At 36.8% G+C, this 19,932-nt stretch overlaps 1 protein-coding gene across 1 annotated transcript in view; it reads left to right on the forward strand.

Moving 5' to 3' along the window:
• Positions 1–19,932, forward strand: part of Rit2 (Ras like without CAAX 2) — a 286,249-nt gene that overhangs the window by 86,524 nt on the left and 179,793 nt on the right. Inside the window, exon 3 of the mRNA XM_050135106.1 lies at positions 12,526–12,599. Coding sequence (XP_049991063.1) covers positions 12,526–12,599 — 74 coding nt within the window. The remainder of the gene's footprint in view (positions 1–12,525; positions 12,600–19,932) is intronic.

Genomic DNA, 19,932 nt, shown 5'->3' on the forward strand with positions numbered 1-19,932 from the left:
TGTTGCGGGAGGTCCTTCCACCCCTCCAACCAATAGCTGCTGTGATACCAGCCCACTGGGGCGTGGCCTCTCTCCCTTTAAAAAAGCGGCTATTTCCTCTGCTCGCTCTTCTTCACTTCCTGCTCCGCCGGAGACTAGACTCCCTTCCTGGTTGTGCAGATGGCTGTTGTCTGGGACGGTGATCTGTAAGTTTTCCCCTTTAAATAAATAACACCCTATTAATCATAACTCCAAACTGGTGTGGCCTTGTTCGTGACTTACGCCTTCACTTTGCTTAACTCTTTATTATTGTTTACTGAAAATAACATTAGATAATTAAAAACTTTAATGATTCCATAGAAGAAAAAACTTTGTTATATAGTCACCAGTCAATAAACAGCAGAATCTTCCTTGTGGTCCCCAAATTACCTGCACAATGTCCACCAACAAGCAACTCTTATTATATATTTTTTTTTCTAAAATTACATTCTAGTTCCTTCTCTACCTTCTTCATCCATGTGTGCACATGTTTAAGCACAACCCGAATCTCTATGCAATTTCCCATAATGCTTGTGGGTGTCTATTGTGTACCTTACTATACTAGTGGACACTTGGAATTTCCTCCCAAGCTGTAGTTTGATCTAGTGAGTAACTTAAAATCATATTTGATATCTTATGAAAAGGCAAATTTATAAATCATATTGCATATTAGATTCAAAGACAATGTTGATAGCTATTAATAACCATTAGTAGATATAAAATGTTGACACTCCAACACCTATAATTTCCGTATTTCTTATTGTATGGAATACTTTATAAAGTAAAGTATTCTGTCAACTGTTGTTTATTTAGTGATTCGTTTTATGCATAAATTCCATGAGGTTTTTTTAAAATCAGTTACCAGTTTTCAAAAGGGGAAGCCGATTTTCTAGTCTTTGCAAACATGATCAATCTTATTCTGTCATCACTAAGTTACTGGTTTAAAATATTTGACCGTTTTATTTCCTTCCCCTCACTGTCCTTAGTATAGTCCTATTGCACATGGTTTACAAATGGATGTTTTAAAATTGTCTTTGAGTTCTTTGAACATGATTCCATCAGTTATCAATTGCTTTCTCCTGGTTTAATGTGCAGTGTAACCTTGGCTCATCTTGTTAATTTCTTGCTCCAGAACTGGGCATAGCATTTCCATAAAAGTCTTGCTTGATGTTATTGTAAGACACATGATTTAAGATAATTTGTAATAATAGGTTTAGCCAAAACATAGTTCTCCTTTGTAAATGTAACTCATTGGTATTTTGGAGCTTCCTTCTCTGTCATGCATTTGTTTTTCTCCCGAACAGTTTCACCTTTTAGTTTATTTTCCCTTTTAGAATTTTCCGTTTTGGGTTCTGCAAGTCTTAAGGCATCATTGCTTATATGAAACCTCTCTACAATATTATTTGTTTTTATTTGTATATATTTATTAATTTTTTATAATGTGGCATATGTGGTGTGTGTGTGTGTGTGTGTGTGTGTGTGTGTGTGTGTGTGTGTGTGTGTGTGTGTAATTAGGTGACTGTAGAAACCAGAGAATCATATAGGGGTATATTCCTCAATTGTTCTCAACTTAATATTTTGGGGCCAGGTTTCGTTCACTAATTGACTAAACTGGCCAGCCTGTGAGTTCAGGGCATCTACCCATCTGTGTCCTCTGGCAGTTGAGTAACAGACATATGTTACATGTTTGGTTTTAATGTGGGGGTTAGGGATATGAACTTTCTTTTTTCTAGAATTACATGCTTGTAAGGTAATAATCCACCCATTGAGACATCTACCTATAATATTTTCTTTCTTGCTGTCCCTTCCTATTCTCCCTCCCTCCCTTCCTCTCTCTCTTTTATTTTTTTAATGTTTTATGGCATAATTTTCTACTTAAAGTTAATTTTGAGGGTACTTCTGTCTCTGTTTTCTTATCCCACTCTTTTTTTAATGAAAGCAACTTTAATGAACTGCATTGGATCACAAAAAATAGAAAGTGCAAAGTGTGTTGGCAGATAGCTCAGCAGCAGAGCATTGAACCTAAAACGTACAAGTCACAAATTTCGAGCCCCAGCACAGCCAGAACAACCAACTAAGCAACCAACCAAAATAAATGTGAGCATTCTTTCGATAAATTATGAAGGAGCACTTGCCAACTTCTGTAAGATATGTTTTCTTTCAACATAGTATTTGTATTAATTATTTGGGCATTTTGTGCAATACATTCTGATCACATTTACTTCTCATTCCTCCCAGGTCCACCCTCCCACCTTTGTGTCCCTTCAACCCCCCAAAAGAACAGTCCAGACCAGTAGTTATTGAGGAGAGCCCTTAAAAACTGTGATAAGGATGCTGAAGTATAGTTCTTCCCAGCATATGGCTTCTGGTGGGGGTGAGGGGCAGGTTTGCGTGGGGGAAGGACTCAGTTTTCTCTAAGGGTCGCTGGAAGTTTGCTCCAATGAGTATATAGGCAACACAAATTGGTCTTCTTCCACTTTTATCTAAACCTTGTTTTGTGTGTTCCCTGTGAACCACCCACTGTTAATTCCTTTAATCTCCAGAGCTCCTTCTCTTTAGGTTGGGCAAGTTTTCTTCTATGACTTTGTTAAATAGATTTTCTGTGCTTTTGAGTTTAACTTCTTCTCCTTCTTCTATACCTATTATTCTTAGCTTTGGTCTTTTCATGGTGTCCCATATCTCCTGGATATTTTGTGTTAAGCTTTTGTTAGATTTAATGTTTTTTTTCCCCTTGACTGATGAGTCTATTTCCTCGATTGTATCTTCAGCGCTTGAGATTCTCTTTTCCATCGCTAGTATTCTGCAGTTTATGCTTGCATTTGTAATTTTCTGATCGTTTTCTCATGATTTCTGTCTATAATTCCCTCATTTTGTGTTTTCTTTATTGTCTCTATTTTAGTTTTCAAGTCTTGAATAGTTTCTTTCATATGTTTGACTGTCTCTTCTGGGTTTTCTTTAAAGGATTTGTTGATGTCTTCCAATTTTTTGTTTGTCTTTTCCTTCAGTTTTTTGATGGAATTTCTCATTTACTTTTTAAGAGTCTCAAAATTTTTCCTTAAGTTGTTTTCTTAGGTCATTTTTTTCTGCTTCATCTATATTTGGTTGTTCAAGTCTTGCTATTGTAGGGTCACTAGATTTTACTGGTGTCTTGTTGCTCTTTATGGTGTTACATGTTTCTTTGTCTACTCATCTTTTCCTCTAATTGGTGTAGTTGGGGCTGTCTGTGACTCTGGTGATCAATCTTCCAGGTGCCATTGGATCCAAGACTCAGATGGTTGCTCCTTGAGGTGCATTCAGTGCCAAGGTTCCAGTTATCCAGTTGTTCTCTTCATGTTCCTGGAGGTTGCTCAGAGCTCCCAGGGTTTGCTCTACTCCTGTGGAGTTTAGTCACAGGCCTGCTCTTGCCTAGATTGCAGGCTCAGACCTTTTTCTGTAAATGTCCCTGGTATCTGCTCCTGCAGAGGTCCCTGGCTTGGGGTTGGTCCTGCAAAGGTCTTTGGTTTTGATGTATTCCCTCAGAGGTCACAGATTCTGGTGTGCCCAGACATGCAGAACACCTGGCTCAGGCTTAGTTTCTCAGAGGTCCCAGACTCCTGTCTAGACCTGTTTCCTGCCTACTCGCTTGGAGGTCCCAGACTCATGCCCAGACCCACAAAGGTCCTGACTCAGGCCTAGTTCCTGGAGGTTCCAGACTCACTTTTGGACTGGCTGGGGTCCTGCCTCAGGTCTACTCCCTCTAAGGGCCCAGATTCATGCCTGGATCCACAGAGGTCTCTAGCTCTGGTCCACTTGCTCATTGATTGCTCCTCTGTACCTGGTCTTGTGGAATTCACTGTCTCGGGTCTACTCTGGCTCCCCAAATGTTCCTGGTCTGGATCTGCTCCTGTTCCTGTGGAGTTCACCATCCCAGGCCTGCTCTGGCCCAGGTTGCTGGCTCAGTCCTTCTCCAGTGGAGTTTGCTCGCATGAGCTCTCTTAATCTCTCCCTCAAACCCATTCTCAACACTTATCCCTTGAGTTCATCACCCTTTATCTCTGTAAGACTCAGAGTTTCTTACCCTACAACAAATAGAGCATTTCATCTGTAGGCTGAATAGGAGAGGCGGCGTCTCCAATGCTCTATAAGCGAAGATGGGTTTGACATCTTTCTAATCCAACCCCAAGGCTCTGTAAAAGGTGTACTTCATTGACTCAAGCAGAAAAATCTTACCCCCAATTTTTTTTTTATTAAAACTGCTATTTTTAATTCAAATATCATTCTCATGTCCTCAGGCATTAAAGAGAAAACAAAGATAGAAAATTGTATTTGTCTCCACTGAGTGTTGTGTTACAAATTACCATTGCCAGTATCATCAGGAACCCTTACAATTCTAATTATAACAATTCCTAAGCCATCATTATCATCCTCAAGTCTTACACATCTTTCCATATGAGTATGTATTCTTTTATTCATTAATAAAATGGTAAACACAGTATGGCAAATGGAAGAATAATCTAGAAGACTTTCACCATTTTGACAACAATCTGTGATTTATCATGGTGGAGGAAGCCATTTAAACACTTACTAACCCTATCAATCATCTTTGCTGTCATGTTGTATTTCTCCATTTGTCACCTGGGATTACAAGTCAAATGCCTATCTGATGTCCTTTTTCATGCATGGTTGTGATTCAAATGCCATCACACATTTCTTGGATTCATAAGACACCATTAATCATACAAAATAGTTTTTCACTCTGTTGAAGGAGACTTCCAGCCAAACACCATATCTTGGGGTTTCAGTTTCTCTTTACAAATGTTAGTTCTATCTTCTGGTTCTCAATAGGATTCTCCTACAAAAAAAGAAAATAAGAAGTCTGGAAAATATAGTATTTCTAGCAGTTGTCAGAGGTCCACCTTGCCTTTTTTTGTTTATTATTTTCTTTTCCTAGATGCATTGTCTTTGTGTCTTCTGTGAATCTCCTCTGAAGAATAATATAAATAAAGCTGAAAGCATCTAATAATGTGGTAAGATCCCTAATACTCTCTGATTCACGGACTGTTTCCTGCTGTTTCTGCTCTCAGATCACTTCAAATGGCTGGCAGTGTAACTGGTGTTAGAACTCACTTTAACTTACCAACTTGGACAATTGACACAGATTTTTCTCCTTTTCTAAAATCCATATCCTGATTCTTTTCACTGGTGGGTGGTATGTATGTGTATGGGTATGAGTATAAAATTAAAATTAAGTAAAAGAAACTTCTGCTTTCACAGTCTAAAACAACTTATGTTATTATGAGTATTGACATTTCAAGAATATATGCCTAAATTTTGAATATCAAATTAATATGAATGGATCGAAGTAGCAAAGGACATTGCTTTTCTATTATTTAGTACCTACAAAAATACATAACTAAGACTGTGTTAGATTTAAGGAACAGAAATTAAAAATGAGGAATATCCTGAATTTAGCAAATAGTAAAGTTTTCTGCATAGAAAATTATAAATTATCTTTTCTTGATAGTTGAAAATAGGTCATGAAAAGAAAATGATATGTTTATCTTCTCCAGTTATAAAAAGCCTTTTCATCTATAGAGCTTGGCCAAAAGACCTAGATTCATAGTGACATAGTCATCACTCATTCAGCTTCGTAAATTCTTTTCTTATGGTGAGAATAAGAAGTGCTATTCACTGGCTCACATATTGAATGCTTGATTCCCAGGGAGTGATACAAATCTGGGAGGCTCTAGAAATTTATCAGGGTGGGGACTAGCTGGAGGAAGGAGGTCAATGGGCTCTAACTTTGAAGGTTATACTTAGTCCCCTTTAATTGCTTCCTTAGTGCCTGGTTCCCACTTCTCTGGCCATCATTTTCAGTGTCATGACATTCTGTCCAAACATGTGTCTCCAGGAGTCCACCCACTGAAACCTCTGAAACCATGATTAAAATAAAGCTTGCCTCATTTTAAGTTGTTTATGTCAGCCATTTTCCACAGGGATATAACTAACACCCCCCTTCAGACCAATCTTTTATTTCTGTTAGGAAGTTTAGCACCAGAAATGTTGGTCCATGCCTATATTACTCACTCAGGATGAAGAAGCAGGAGAATGGCAAATTTAAGTTTCTACCCAATCTACAGAGTGATTTTTAGTATTAGTATTATTAGTATACTACCCCTGTCTCAAAACACGTTTAAAGAGAGTCCATTGATATATCTCAGTAGTACATTTTCTTAGAAGATATTCGGCACTGAGTTCAGCTCCCAATAAGAAGCAACAATAAAATACTTTGTTCATAAACAGAAAGACCTGTAAATTATTATTTTTGACCCCTCTTAAGATTTTGTTTGGAAAGCACAGTGGATTCTGAGTGCCTCCTTGCTACTGAAGGTGGAGCACTCTTGTTTTTATAAATTCTTACTTTCACTACCTTCGTAGCTGGTTTTGCATAAAAGCCCAAGTTCTTGGGACTTTAGTTTCAGCTTATACCTGTACCACTTATTCCTCTGTGCTTTTTGGCTTGTTTACATATGTTGAACATCTCAGTATCTATTATAGAATGTTTCTGGACCAGTTTACATGGCCCGGCAGTTTATTAAAATGTAGATTACTAATCCAGCTATGGACTAAACTAAGATTTGCATTTTAACAAGATCTTAAAAAAAAAAAACCCTACTTTTCTGGGAACATTTTCAACACTGATTTATCTTATTATTCAAGCCACAAACACAAAACCAATAAAATAAACCATACTTCTCTCTAAGGAAATTTCATTTTCGCATCCCTTAGAGGGTCTAATAGTTTAGGAATTGTCAAGTTTCATAGAAGACAAGTATGGAATCACTTATGTAGAGTTCCTATGTGCTAAATTTAGTTTTGGTGAATATACATGGCTGCTCAGCATCAGTACATAAAATCGCTTCATTTTTCTCATCAGTATAAGAAAGAAACTAGAAGGAAATGAATGCCCCCACCCCATATGAACACAGCTCTTCAGGATGCTGCTCCCACCCCGAATCCTCTCAGGTCTTGGTGATCATTTACCTTCTGCACCGTTTTTATTCACTGGCTATTCTGCTGCTTCTGCATCCAAGGCTGTCTGCAGTAGTTTTTGACCTTTTCACTTCTATCATCCCTGACGATCATTCCCTCAAGGCCACATTCTTCTTTCTCTCCTGACAGCTAAGCTTGAGCAAATGTGATCTTAGGATAAGGTGTTTGTGGTTAATAATGTATTAATATTTTACCTCACTTTTAATTTTGTTGGTAGCTAAGTTGTTTATCTTAGAAGGAATTAAGCACCAGGATGGACTTCGAGGGGTCATGCTATACCAGTAGAATATATTTGGGAATATAAAGGATATTTGAAATCCTTCCATATTCCATCCCCACAGACTATATTCATTAGCACTGTCAGAAAAGTCAGAAAGCTATCAGGACTTGAAATTGAATTGGCAGAGAAACTGGACAAAAATATGATGAATAAATAACAAATTTCTTTACATAGCAGTATATATCAATATCTTGTAATTCTTATATATAAATTATCAATTCAAAATCTATATGTACATATGTATGTAAATACATAATATATGTATATAAACACATATATGTAAATTCTATGTCATATACAAATAATATATTTACAAATTTTAATTGGTCAAATTATAGAACTCATTTTTTTGAATAAAGGTGAGTAATGTTTTGTTACGATGCAAAAAAGAATAAATAATATAACAAATGAAAAATAAATGTTATGTCTATAGTATTATAATATGAATCATAACAGAAAAAATATACAAATGTCCACAAATATAACAGTTCCCAACCTAACAAAGAAAATACATCACTGAGTACGTTGCTTACTTCTCCTGTATACAAGAAGTTTTCATCTTTTTAGTGTCTTGTCTAAATGCTTTCTATGTTCTGAATACGCACTTTTGCTGTGCTGTATGACTTATACCACAACATGGCTTGCAACTTCATTCTCAGATTTTACTTATACCCTTCACAGGAACTTTGTAGCCTTCTGTGTCCTTCAGACCATGGTGAAGAGTCTGCAGGTCTTTGAGATTGACTATAAAATTGGTCTTCATTTCTATGTAAGAATTATGAAGAAGTAATCTGCTTTTAAGCCCACTCTGTGCTACAGAACCTCTGAAAGGCAGCTTCCGCAAAGATTAATAGTTTCATCTTGGCTTTGGTGACAGAAGGCTTGGCTTAGAATGGTATTACCCACTAGTAGACTTCTGTACATTCCTTTTCCTAGCAGCATCCTTAAATCTATGTGGATGATGCTAGTACATAGATCCTGATATTAGTGTCAAATACAGATCATGGATGGAGGCATGGCATCAATCTGCTGAAGACTGTTTGCAGACCCTAGAGTATGTGGTAATAATGTACTATCTTGGCATTAGGCTTTTCATCAGTAGGGCATCAGCACCCTAGCAGCAGGTAGACATGGATGTTACCAACTTCCCCCACAAGAACCTATCTTCAGGTTTATGAAAACATTTTAGCTGGTGCTCACATCAAATAAAATTGTCACAGATATAAATAAACTAGATTCCATTCTCACGGTTAGAATCTGTGCAAACCTGGGGTTCAGACCTTTATGACAGCACCATCTCAGCCTGGTCAGTATGGAGAAGGGTTTCCTTTCTCATCCTGATTCATTCAATAAGTGAAACTGAGATTGCTTTCAAAACACATTTTACAGCCCATAACCTTAAATATTCTGGATATTTCCCTGAATGTTTATGATCATGGGGGGTGGTGACAGCAGAGTTTAAATAATTTTATCTCTCTCCTTCTGAAACCTCAGTCTTCCTCTCTGTTTCCTGGTGAAGCTTCTGAGGACTAAGCAAGCTCAACAGTAAATCCTATGAGTGCTCTTTGTTTTCTGCCTAAATAAATTAAATTCTAAAAGTTTGAGACAGAGCACTTATCAAGGTATAGTGTGATTGCCTGATTCTTTTATGCATCCCCTTCAAATTGCAAACTCCATGGGGGTAGCCACAGCTGATGACTTTTCAACATTGTACGCATTGTTGTGCCCATCAGAGTTGGAGGGCACACTACACACTCAGATGTTCAGTGAATTCATTGTTGATAAACAAATTGATCCAAATGCAGATTTGTACCCATGTTGTATCCTCTGGGTTTAATCAAGACAGAAGAGTTAATACTATCCATTTTCAAGACTTCTACTCTACATATATCTATATATTATGCATGTGCACAATAAATACGCATACACACAGATGCTCTCATATGTACAACAGACAATATTTATGTAAGAAGACCTTCTAGAAAGGCCCCCAAATACCTTACTTGAGCCTTTGTATTATTTATTTCCTTTTAAAAATATTGGGTCAAAAAATATTGTGTCAACACTTGCTATCTTGGAGAAATACACAGGCTCAAATTTATAGAAAAACAGTTTCAGTGAAATATTTTCAACAATATAATTAAATCAAGAAAGAAGTATTCAAGTATTATAATATGTTAAAATCATGTAGTGAAAATTCAATAATATCTTCTCAATTACATATTTTATGGCTTTAAATGGCCTTGATATTTACAACTAACATATTTTTAAGTTACTTATATAAATACATATTACTCTGGGAAAGAATTAAAAGGTTTTCCCAAATACTTCATGCATTTTAAAATATCCAAATATCCAAAAATATATTTGATGATTGTTGAAAATACATCTTGTTAATCCTCTGTGATTTTTTTGCTTGGTAAATATGCATTTGAATATGTACAAACAGAAATAGCAGACAAGATTTTTGATTCATATAGTTTGGCTAAAAATTCACAGCATAGTGTATCTTGAATGTGAATTGTGCTTTTTTGTTTTCAATATACTATGACGTGTGCGCCCCTGTAGAACCATGGAAGAAGTCTTGTTCTTTATGTACAGTTATCTACACTTTACAAACAAGGTAGATGGCTGACCAACCCAGTCTACATAAAATGTGATGGATTAAAAACTTAAATATAAGCCTTCATTGTTTTAGTTTATAAAATTCTGCTGTAGGAGCAGAGTGAAGAACAGATACTCTGGTCTCATGTTAAATGCCTGCAGGTCGAGATGAATTTTAAGGTGGTTAGTGCCTCCATGAACACGGTCCTATTTTGCTTTTCTGTTGAAAGAATGTAGCATGCTGCTGTGATCATTTCTTCCTGAAGAAGCTTTGTGTACTTTTAGCCTTTTGCTTGGGAAGATAAATGAGCTCACTTCAGGGTAGGCACTATAGGCAGATGGTTGAAATTCAGGAAAGCGTTTCTATGCATTCAACGGAGTGTTTCTGACAGTCCGTTTCTGCATGGGTAGCCTCAAAGGGAGTGGATGAATGGAAATAGAAAGAAAGATTGTTTATGGAGAGGAAATGAAAGGGATTAGCCTCTATTCAGGCCAGAAAGGTGACCCAGATTTCTCATACTAGGATGTATACATGGATGGGTATATCTAAAAAAAAAAAAAAAAAAACAGAGAAAAATGTTTTGGCTCCCTGGCCCGATTTTAGTTCCCAGCTGGCTTACATCTATTATTTTTTGAAGAGGTTTTTCTGATCTCAGAAGGGGCTCTTGTTTAATGCGAGTCCCAGGTGCTGTCTTGTCACAGCGTCAGATGGTCACACAGAGGGCCCCAGCCTTGGTTACTCAGCACCCCAACCTCTACAGGCTGCTTCCCGGGCCTTTGCATTTAAATAAGCAAGCATGCAATCTGAGGCTCACTTGCAATCCTCACTTTCAGTAACTGTTTCTCTGTTAGGAAACTAAAAATTAACTCTTTGTACCATACAAATAAAAACAGAACAAACAAAAAACCCTGTGATCCCACAGATACTCTCTTTATAAAGTGGCTGAAAAAAAGAATAATGTGATAAAAAACCTTATAATTCCTATGATTGTGCACTATTAAGTGTTCTTTGGGTTCTGTCTGTGTGATTCTTTGTCTATGCACATCACACACGTGTGTGGACATGTGCATGTGTGTCTTCTATCTCCCTGAGCAAACAAGCATTTAGTTTGTTGGAGGTTTTCAGCACTGCTCATCAGAAAAAAAAAAATCTCCTATGGTTGATCAGTATTACTTTTTGAATAAAGATATTTTAAAATAATTCATTTGTCCAGTTGTGGTTTAAAAACAGCAGCCTGATACTTATTGATGTCTCTGAAGTGATCCTCTAAACACTTTCTGGCAATGGATCTGTCAGCATCTTCTTTACAATATAAACAGTGAACAGGGCAAAATAAGACCTTCGGGAATCCATGAGCTCAAGGTCCCAGAATTGCAGATGACCTTAACCCACTGTTACACTTCATCAGGCTGCAATCTGTTGTGGTAGGTTAAATGCAAAAAGAACATACATGGATATAAATAAAGGAAAACATCCAGAGGCTTGTCCAGGGCTTCAGACCCAGGCAAACATCTTAGTTATCGTTATTCAATGATTCATAGACATGCATACACAGTATCTCCTGTACTGAAAACGTAGTACTTTCCCGCCTTCCTTCTCTCAGGAAATATCAAGGCAATCTCTTCAACTGTGAATATTAGAAATATAAAGGTTTCTATAATTTTGTGGCCCATGCAAGAATGAATTTCCAAATCCAGTATCATGATATTTCTCCATGTAAGCTTTTGCTTTTTGTTTGTTTGTTTAGACATATTTATTTTATTTTTATGTGTAGAATGTTTTGCTTGCATGTATGTATGTGCACCATGTGTGTTCCTGAAGCCTACAGAAGTCAGAAGAGGACATCAGATCTCCTGGAACTGGAGTTACATACAGTTGGTTGTGAGCCATCATGTGAGTGCTGGAAAAAGAACATGGGTTTTTTGGAAGAAAAAAGGCTCTTATCCACCAAACTACTGTAGGAGGAAAGAGCTGCTTGTTGGTTCCCGCTGCCCAGAACCAAAATAATCAGAATAATAATACAGAAACTGTATTATTTAAATCACTACTTGGCCCATTAGCTCTAGCTTCTTATTGGCTAACTCTTACATGTTATTTAACCCATCTCTATCAATCTGTGTATTGTCACATGGCTGTGGCTTACTGGCTAAAGTTCTGTCTGTCTACATGGCTTCTAACTCTGCCTTTCTTCCTCCTAGCATTCAGTTTAGTTTTCCCTGCCTAGCAGGCTCAAGAAAGTTTCTTTATTAAACAATGGTATTCACAGCATACAGGGGGAATCCCACATCAAACTACCTCTCTAGCCCTGCCTGGCTTATCACTCCTGACATAGGTCAGATAGGCCTCAGACTCCCAGAGCCCCACCCGTCTCTGTCTCTCCAGGGCTGGGATCAGAGGTGTGTGTCACCACACCTAGCATTCTAAGACATTTATAGATTTCACTATTAACTCTGTTATATTCTTTGCTTTCTTCATATATTATTTAAATAACTTATCAGTAACTTAGAGTGTCTTTTTACAAAATTTCAAATTCAACTCCAGATTTTCCTGTGGAAAACTCATAAGCGAAACTTTGTCTTATGCTTTTCAGAAGATGCTTACAAAACCCAGGTGAGGATTGACAATGAGCCTGCTTACTTAGACATCTTGGACACCGCTGGTCAGGTAGGTGATGTTTTATTTTTAATAATACTTGTTTTATTTTTGAAAGTATAATATAATTACATTATTTCCCCTTCCTTTTTCTCTCTTCAGCACCTCCCAAGCAACCCTCCCCAACTCTCTCTCAGATTCCTTTCCTTTAATTATTGCTTAGATCATATGTTTAATAAATCTGACCAATATCAGATAAGTTTGTGTTTAGCTTCTTGCACACTGACTGTAAAATAGATGACTTCAACGCTTCAAACAGAAAAAATTAGCAATATCAATAGTAGACTAAAGATGAAAAATAATTGATTTGAAAAGGTAAATCACATTTAAATCACATTTAGACTTGATAGTCTAAGTATAAAATTACACATTTAATTACTGCATTGCTAATGAAATTACAAAATCAAGAAAATAGCTTCTTATTTTTACTCAAATGTAGAAATTCTGTCTGAAAGCAGGAAAGGGAGGAGTGTAAATGATGTAAATATGGTGCACCAATGTGTATAATTCTCAAAAAAATGAAACAGGAACAAAATAAACAGAATAAAAGTACTCTAGAATAATTATAAGAAGAAATATGAAGAAATACATCTCTGATATGCATGTCAAATGTCTTGCTGAGTAGGAGGGTGAATGCTTGATTTAACTTTATACTTTACAGATGATTGTTAAAATAAACCTGTGTATTAAGAGCCAGGTACAACCCATAACATAAAAATTGAAAATAAGCAGAGTAAGGAGAGAAGTCGACATAAGAAGGTTTTAATGCACAAAAAAAAGGCCCAAAAGATAAGGTAAGAAACCCATGTGCATAGTATGTAAGCAAACCAGAAATCACAGTGAATGGAAATACATATTCTTGTGCTGGAACAGGTGGCAACCATCAGTGGTTTATTAAACAGAAGCCAGTCTCACCTATATTTATTGAGAAGGTATGGAGTGAAGCAGAACTTGGGGGCAGTCCACTTGTCTAGAGTGGAAATGGCCCATGTCGCCCATAAACAAAAGGGAAAATGAGCTAAACTTTACAACCTCGTCAGAGGATAGATTTTTCATTTCAAAGCAATTTTGGATACAAAAGTGACATTTTGTAGTAATAAAAAAGCACACACCTTTAAAATTCTAATTTTAATATTAAGGCCAAATGGTGAGCCAAATTTAAAGAGAACAATTATAAAATCATAAAAATTCTGGATTACATCAGAAGTCATTGGGGTTGAGACTCTGTTGTGCACACAGGTTTTCTCTTTCCATTATTTTTGAACTTAAAGATTCAAAACTTGCATATACAAGTTACAGAGGTACATTTGATCCCAGAATCAATCAATAAATAAAGTATAAAATTTCATCTCTTTGGTATAGCTGCTTTTGAATGACTGTAGATATTAGGGTGTTGATGGTGAGCAATACACTAGAATTGACAATCAATTTCTGTATTATGAATTGTATGCTAACCAACCCATTTGTTTCTAGGGACTTTGAATAATGAACTAATGGAGAAACTTCTAAAGACTTTGGGGACATTAAATTGGAAATTTATCTCAATGATTCAGAAGGACATTCTTATATACAACAAAGTACACCAATTTTCAGGAGAACTGGAAGCCTAACTGGAGAAAAACAGAGTAGGCTAAATTCCAGTCAAAGAAATGAGGCATTTTAAAATATAATTACCTTCAACCACCCAAATAGTTATTTTGATAAGTCGATTCAACAGAACTGAAAATTTCGATTAGAAATGTGTTTTACAGAATGTGAATCCCTCGCCCTTCATTTGTTGAATGAAAAGGTTGGTTCTCTTCTTCACTGGTCATAGGCTTGGTCATGTTATCACAGATAATGTTGTTTTATTGGAGGGTCAGTTTGTCCGTGGACTTTCTCGCACTGTTCTGCTAGTTCCCTAAGAGAAGAACATGTTTTAGACAACCTCTGGTCTACAAAAGAGAAGGAATCAGGGAGAGGGCCTAAACTCATGAGCAATGCGAATCAGATCCGGCTTCACCCAGATCTGTTCCCATTGCTGCACAGATTGGTGAACTAGACGATCATAGCATTATTGCTTCATACTTTGTTATATGCTACTATTTTTCAGCTGATCAGCACGACATATAAATGGACTATGTTTTGTTCAGTATAAATGGAGGAAGAGCATAGTATCAATCTGGGGGCCAAGTGGTGAGCAATGAAAAGTACTGAGACTCTGATAATACTGAGAAACCTGGGGGTATACAATTCAATAGAAAAGGGTGTTAAATCTATACGCCACTACATACTTGTCAAGCCAGGTATTAACTGTACCCAAACATAGTCAGGAGTACATAATGCTAAGCAGATGGTGATATGTTAGCTTCTACACTATTATTAAACCTGCTCACACAGGAGGCGGTCTATGCAGCTGATTGAACAGAAATTATATCTCTGTAGGGGACATGTGAGAACACTCCTGAAGTATTTTAATAATGATACATTGCTTGATTTAGATAACATTAATTTTCATATAGGTGGAAATTTGTTAATTGTACAATAAACGTGGAGGGGAGATAGAAAAAACTGTTATTAATGTCATCACCTGGAATTCGAGGATCATGGTATGCAAGCAGGTGAAGTGGCTGTCCTCTTAGCGACAACACTAAAAGCCACATCCAACCTGGTTTGTGTTCATGTCTGCAGAGGACAAATAGAACGGTCCCTTTTCTACCTGCTGCAAGTCTTACGGCGGGCACGATGACAAAACACACAGACGAACAAGAGAGGTCTAACATGTTTAATTAACCCAGATCTTATGTACATAAAAGTTTCACAGAATGAAGATATATCTACATTTTCAGGTAAACTTGAATTCTTAAGCTTAGATTTTTTTTTTCACAAACGGACAGCTGTGTCAAAAATGGCTGGGCACAAAGAGGGTAGAACTTACACAGAGGTAAAGACGCTAGGCTTGCTTGTTTATATTCCTTCTTGGCTCTTCCTGCCGTATTTCTTTCTCGTGTGGTTAGGCAGGATATGTGTCATGTATAGGCCTTCAAATGGTAGTGAGCTGGGTGGATGAGATGGCTCAGTAGGCAAAGGTGCAGAAGAACCCTCATGGTGGAAGGAAAGCTGATCCCTAAAAACGATTCATGTGACCTCCTCATGTACCTTCTCCAAGTAAATGAATAACAAAGTGTAATAAAATGCTATTTAGTAGGAGAGTAGGCAAGAGAAGATCAAGCAAACTGTTGTATTTCTGTAGTTTTGGCAATTTCCAAGATGTGCTTGGGCATAGCATTCCCTAGTCATCATTTCATGCTGTTCAGATAGTCTGCAAACTCTGTAGAAATTTTGTGGGGGAAAGAGGGGATATCACCACATTGCAAGTTAGCATGTTCCTCCAGGGTTTGAATTAGTATTTTAGCGTTCAATTCTCCCATAATGCTCATGAATGTATATTTATCTTCTCCCCCCTTTATATTTCCAAAAGTAGCTAGCCAATGAACAACTCTAAAGACTAGAAGGAGTTTTCTAGCAGCAAATTGAAACATTCTTGTCTACAGCTTTATACTGGCTCTAGGTGCATCTCCTGAAAAAATATATTATGTATTTTGTAAATGTGGTGTTTGAGGCTCAGGGAGGATAAGTGCTTTGTCAAGGTTGTGTACTAATTTGAAGGTGACTTCAGAGTCAGACAAGAACACAAATTCTTTCATTTTATTTCTTTTATAAAATACCATAGTGAATATCAAGAACTTCATAAACAAAGAATGCAGGAGGTAATAAAAGGGTGTTGGTTCTCAAACACCCTGAGATTTGGGGCAGTGGAGGCGACACATCCACAAAGATAGCCAATTGTGAGAAAGACTACAGTGGATTTATACAAGGCTTGCTAATAGACTTCCTAAGATACCTACAATGCCTCGATCAAGACCAGGAGAGGGACACGTGGCTTCAAAGAAAATCTAATGAAATATGCACATCAAGCTTAATTTAACTATAAATTTATTGAATCATGTTCATCCTTATAAGAAATAATGAAAATAGTTCTCTAATACTTTTGATACCTTAACTGTTATTAATGTGCTGTTATACCGAGTAACTGAAATTATTAATATGCTATTCTATTCAGTAAATGAAACAAGAGATGGAAATGGCCACACAGTTGGCCACTGCAGGGGCTCTATCAGGGCAGAGTGAAAGGATCTGCAGATTTATCTGGTTTGCCCCCACTAGCTCTGCAGTCAAAGAGGGCCTCAAACCAATGTGAAGTTGCCCCTCTGAGAAAAGAGAGAACTACACTGGATCTCCGGGGTGCCGTCCAGATTTCAAGCTCTGTCATTTTCTAAATTGCTACTGGCTTGGTTGGTGCATAATTCCTCTATTAAAGTTTTAATTGCCAGTTCGGCTCTGACTTTGAACTTCATGTACTTGTGGCCAATCCTCACAGAGAGGATTTAGGGCATGGCCTTTTCCCTGAGAATCATCTCACTCTACAAAATGTTGTGGATTCTTTCGGGATTTGTAAATGGAATTTGAACTAGAAGTGCCCCAAAGTAGACATAAAATTCCCAGATGACCACGATACCCCCTTATGTCCCGAGGTCATGAAGAGCCCCTTCAGTTGGGTCTTATTGTGTGTTAATAGTTCTGACCATCTTGCTGAGTAGTTCTCTCAGTCAGTCGATATAATTTCCCATGAGAAACACAAAGCTCAAGGAGGTAGGCTTTTGTGAATTTAAGCACTCTCCCAAACAAGCACAGTGGTAGCTTTGACTCTGAGTGGATGCTGTCAAAGCCATGTGGGATGTGCTGGTTCCTTGATTTTCTTCCATTTAATTAGGATTCTTAGTTCCCCGCCCTCAACATTTCAGCAGTGGGTTTCTAAGGTAAAATAGTTTGACAATTTAAGTTTAGAACAAGAGACTATATAAGATTAAATACTGCCCCAGAAAATTAGAAGCTTGAATGTGGCTCAGTGGTAGAGTTCTTGCTTATTATCTCTTGCATCCTGAGATAAATCCAAACCACACTAGAAAAAAAAAAAACAAAGCAAACAAAACCAAAAATATAAAATTGTTTAAGAGTGTAGCAATGTGTTTTAAATGCTTGTATTTCTACAGTTGGTCAGGTGCCATACTAAAATTTACAGATAACACCACAAGGCCATCACAAAGGAACCCACAGAAACAACTTACCTGGGCTCATAGAAGCTCATAGAGTCTGAACCGACAGCCAGGGAGCCTGCATGGAACCAGCATAGGCCCTCTACATATGTGTGACAGTGGTATAGCTTTTCTACTTGTGACTTGTGGCAGTGGGAGCAAGGACTGCCCCTTGTGTATTTTGGCTGGGTTTTAGGAACCTATTCCTCATGGGCAGTAGCTTTGCCCAGCCTTAATACAAAGTAAGAAGCCTAGTCCTACCTCGAATTGATATGCTATGCTTTGTTGATATTCATGGGAGGCCAGCTCCTTTCTGAACAGAAACATAGGAGGAATAGATTGAGGGGTGAGGGGGCAGAGGGGAGGAGAGGAGAGCAAATGGGAGGCGAGGAGGGTGGAGAAACTGTGGTAGAGACGTAAAATAAGTGAATAAATTTAATTAACAAAAAAGAAAAAACTTTCAAAAACATAATCAAGATTTATATGAACTGCTAAAAAATTACGAGTTTTTTTTAAAGTAAACTTTTTTTATCCAGTGATAAAATCACTTACATTATTAATTATAAAAGATCTGAAAAATGACTATGATTTTTGTGAGTAGTATGCTTTCTTAATGTGATTATTTGGGCTCTAATATATTTGCAACGTTAGATTTTTGCATACTGAGATTAAAAATAAGTAAAAAAAACCTCTGAATTTCTTGGCCTCGAAGGACTTATACTTTTATTTTTGTACGTTATGAAGGAATTAGACCCAAAATTGAAGGAAGAAATATTTCATTGCATATTTTAATCCTATCATCTCTTTTTTTATATTTAATTTCATTATGAAATCTTTATTTAAATATGAGTTATTTGGTGTGTAATATGCAGAACATTAACATTTATGTATTTATCATGTGCATCTTAGTTGATATTTGACAATTTTCAACATAAAACCAGGCAAATTAAAAAAAAACATGATTTGTAGTTTGCATAGACTCTTAAGTAGAATGATGACTATAAATTCATTTGTGTGTGTGCTGGGGATGGAGCTCAAGGTCTCGTCTACACTAAACAAGCACTTCACCAAGCAATGCACCCAGCCCTTGTTGAAACTCTTTTATGCAAACTTTCAATAGAAATGTCTGATAATTAAAATTTTTCATAATTCATTCATAATTCATGTCTCAGACTCCAGATAGAAACTAATATGAAGCAATCACTTCAGTATTCTACTGTGGAGAGCAATGCCAAACTGGGCTTAGTAGTTAGCGTTCGGGCACTGTGCACGGAATTGCTATTGAGAGAGGCTCTTACACAAACACTTTAGGCAACAGAGAAACATTTCTGAGTTAATAGTCATGTAAATGGTTATAACTGTGCGTACTAGAATGCTGAAGATGCCTTAGAGACCATATATTTAGTCTTCTCAGTTTATAAATGCAGCACATTAAAACTCAGAAGTGACTTAATCGAGACCTAGTGTCTAGTAACTGACAGGGCTTGGAGATTTTCACTTTTGCTCATCAGCTATACCTGGAGTCCTGTGGGAATGTATCTATTTGCCTTCTCTGAAAGCAGTCTTTCAAATGAATGGTACCAAAATATCTGAAAGTGGCAAGTCCTCCAATTTATGTTTTTTCAATATCTGTGGTATTATCATGAAAATATTTAGTTAGAAACCAATACAGAATATGGTGAGTAAATGGCTTGAACATGCAGAATAGTAAATCTCAAATAGTAATATTATTGTAGCATTTTTATCATCATTCCACTCTGTTTTTGTTACTTTATAGTATTTTGCAGAAAGATTTTAGGCATTTGGAGTTTTTTTTCAATCAGTTCTAACATGCCAAGCATTGTCTACATAGTGATGAATTGGCAATGTGATTATATTATCTAAATGAACTATGTTCTATTTGATATCTATATAAATGTTTGAATTATCAAGAACTATTGGTTTATTTTGTAACACATGTAACCTCAGCAATTATTTTATACAGAAGCAACATAGTGAGGAGTAAGTGAGAAATTCAGTGGCAAATATGGCTCACATGGCTTCTTTTCTCCTTCCTGTCTACGGCATCACATAAAATATTTATTGTTTTTATTACTTTAGCCTCATCCAAAATGTGCTACTTGGAGAGAGTGTTATTTATGCATTTTATGTTCTCTTATGTTGTCATTCTCAACACCATTTTATGCATTACTTCTGCAAAGAAATATTCT

The sequence above is a fragment of the Alexandromys fortis genome, unplaced genomic scaffold (genome assembly GCF_014885135.2).
Source record: "Alexandromys fortis isolate MF-2015 unplaced genomic scaffold, M_Fortis_MF-2015_v1.1 scaffold_25, whole genome shotgun sequence".
NCBI classification, from domain to species: domain Eukaryota; kingdom Metazoa; phylum Chordata; class Mammalia; order Rodentia; family Cricetidae; genus Alexandromys; species Alexandromys fortis.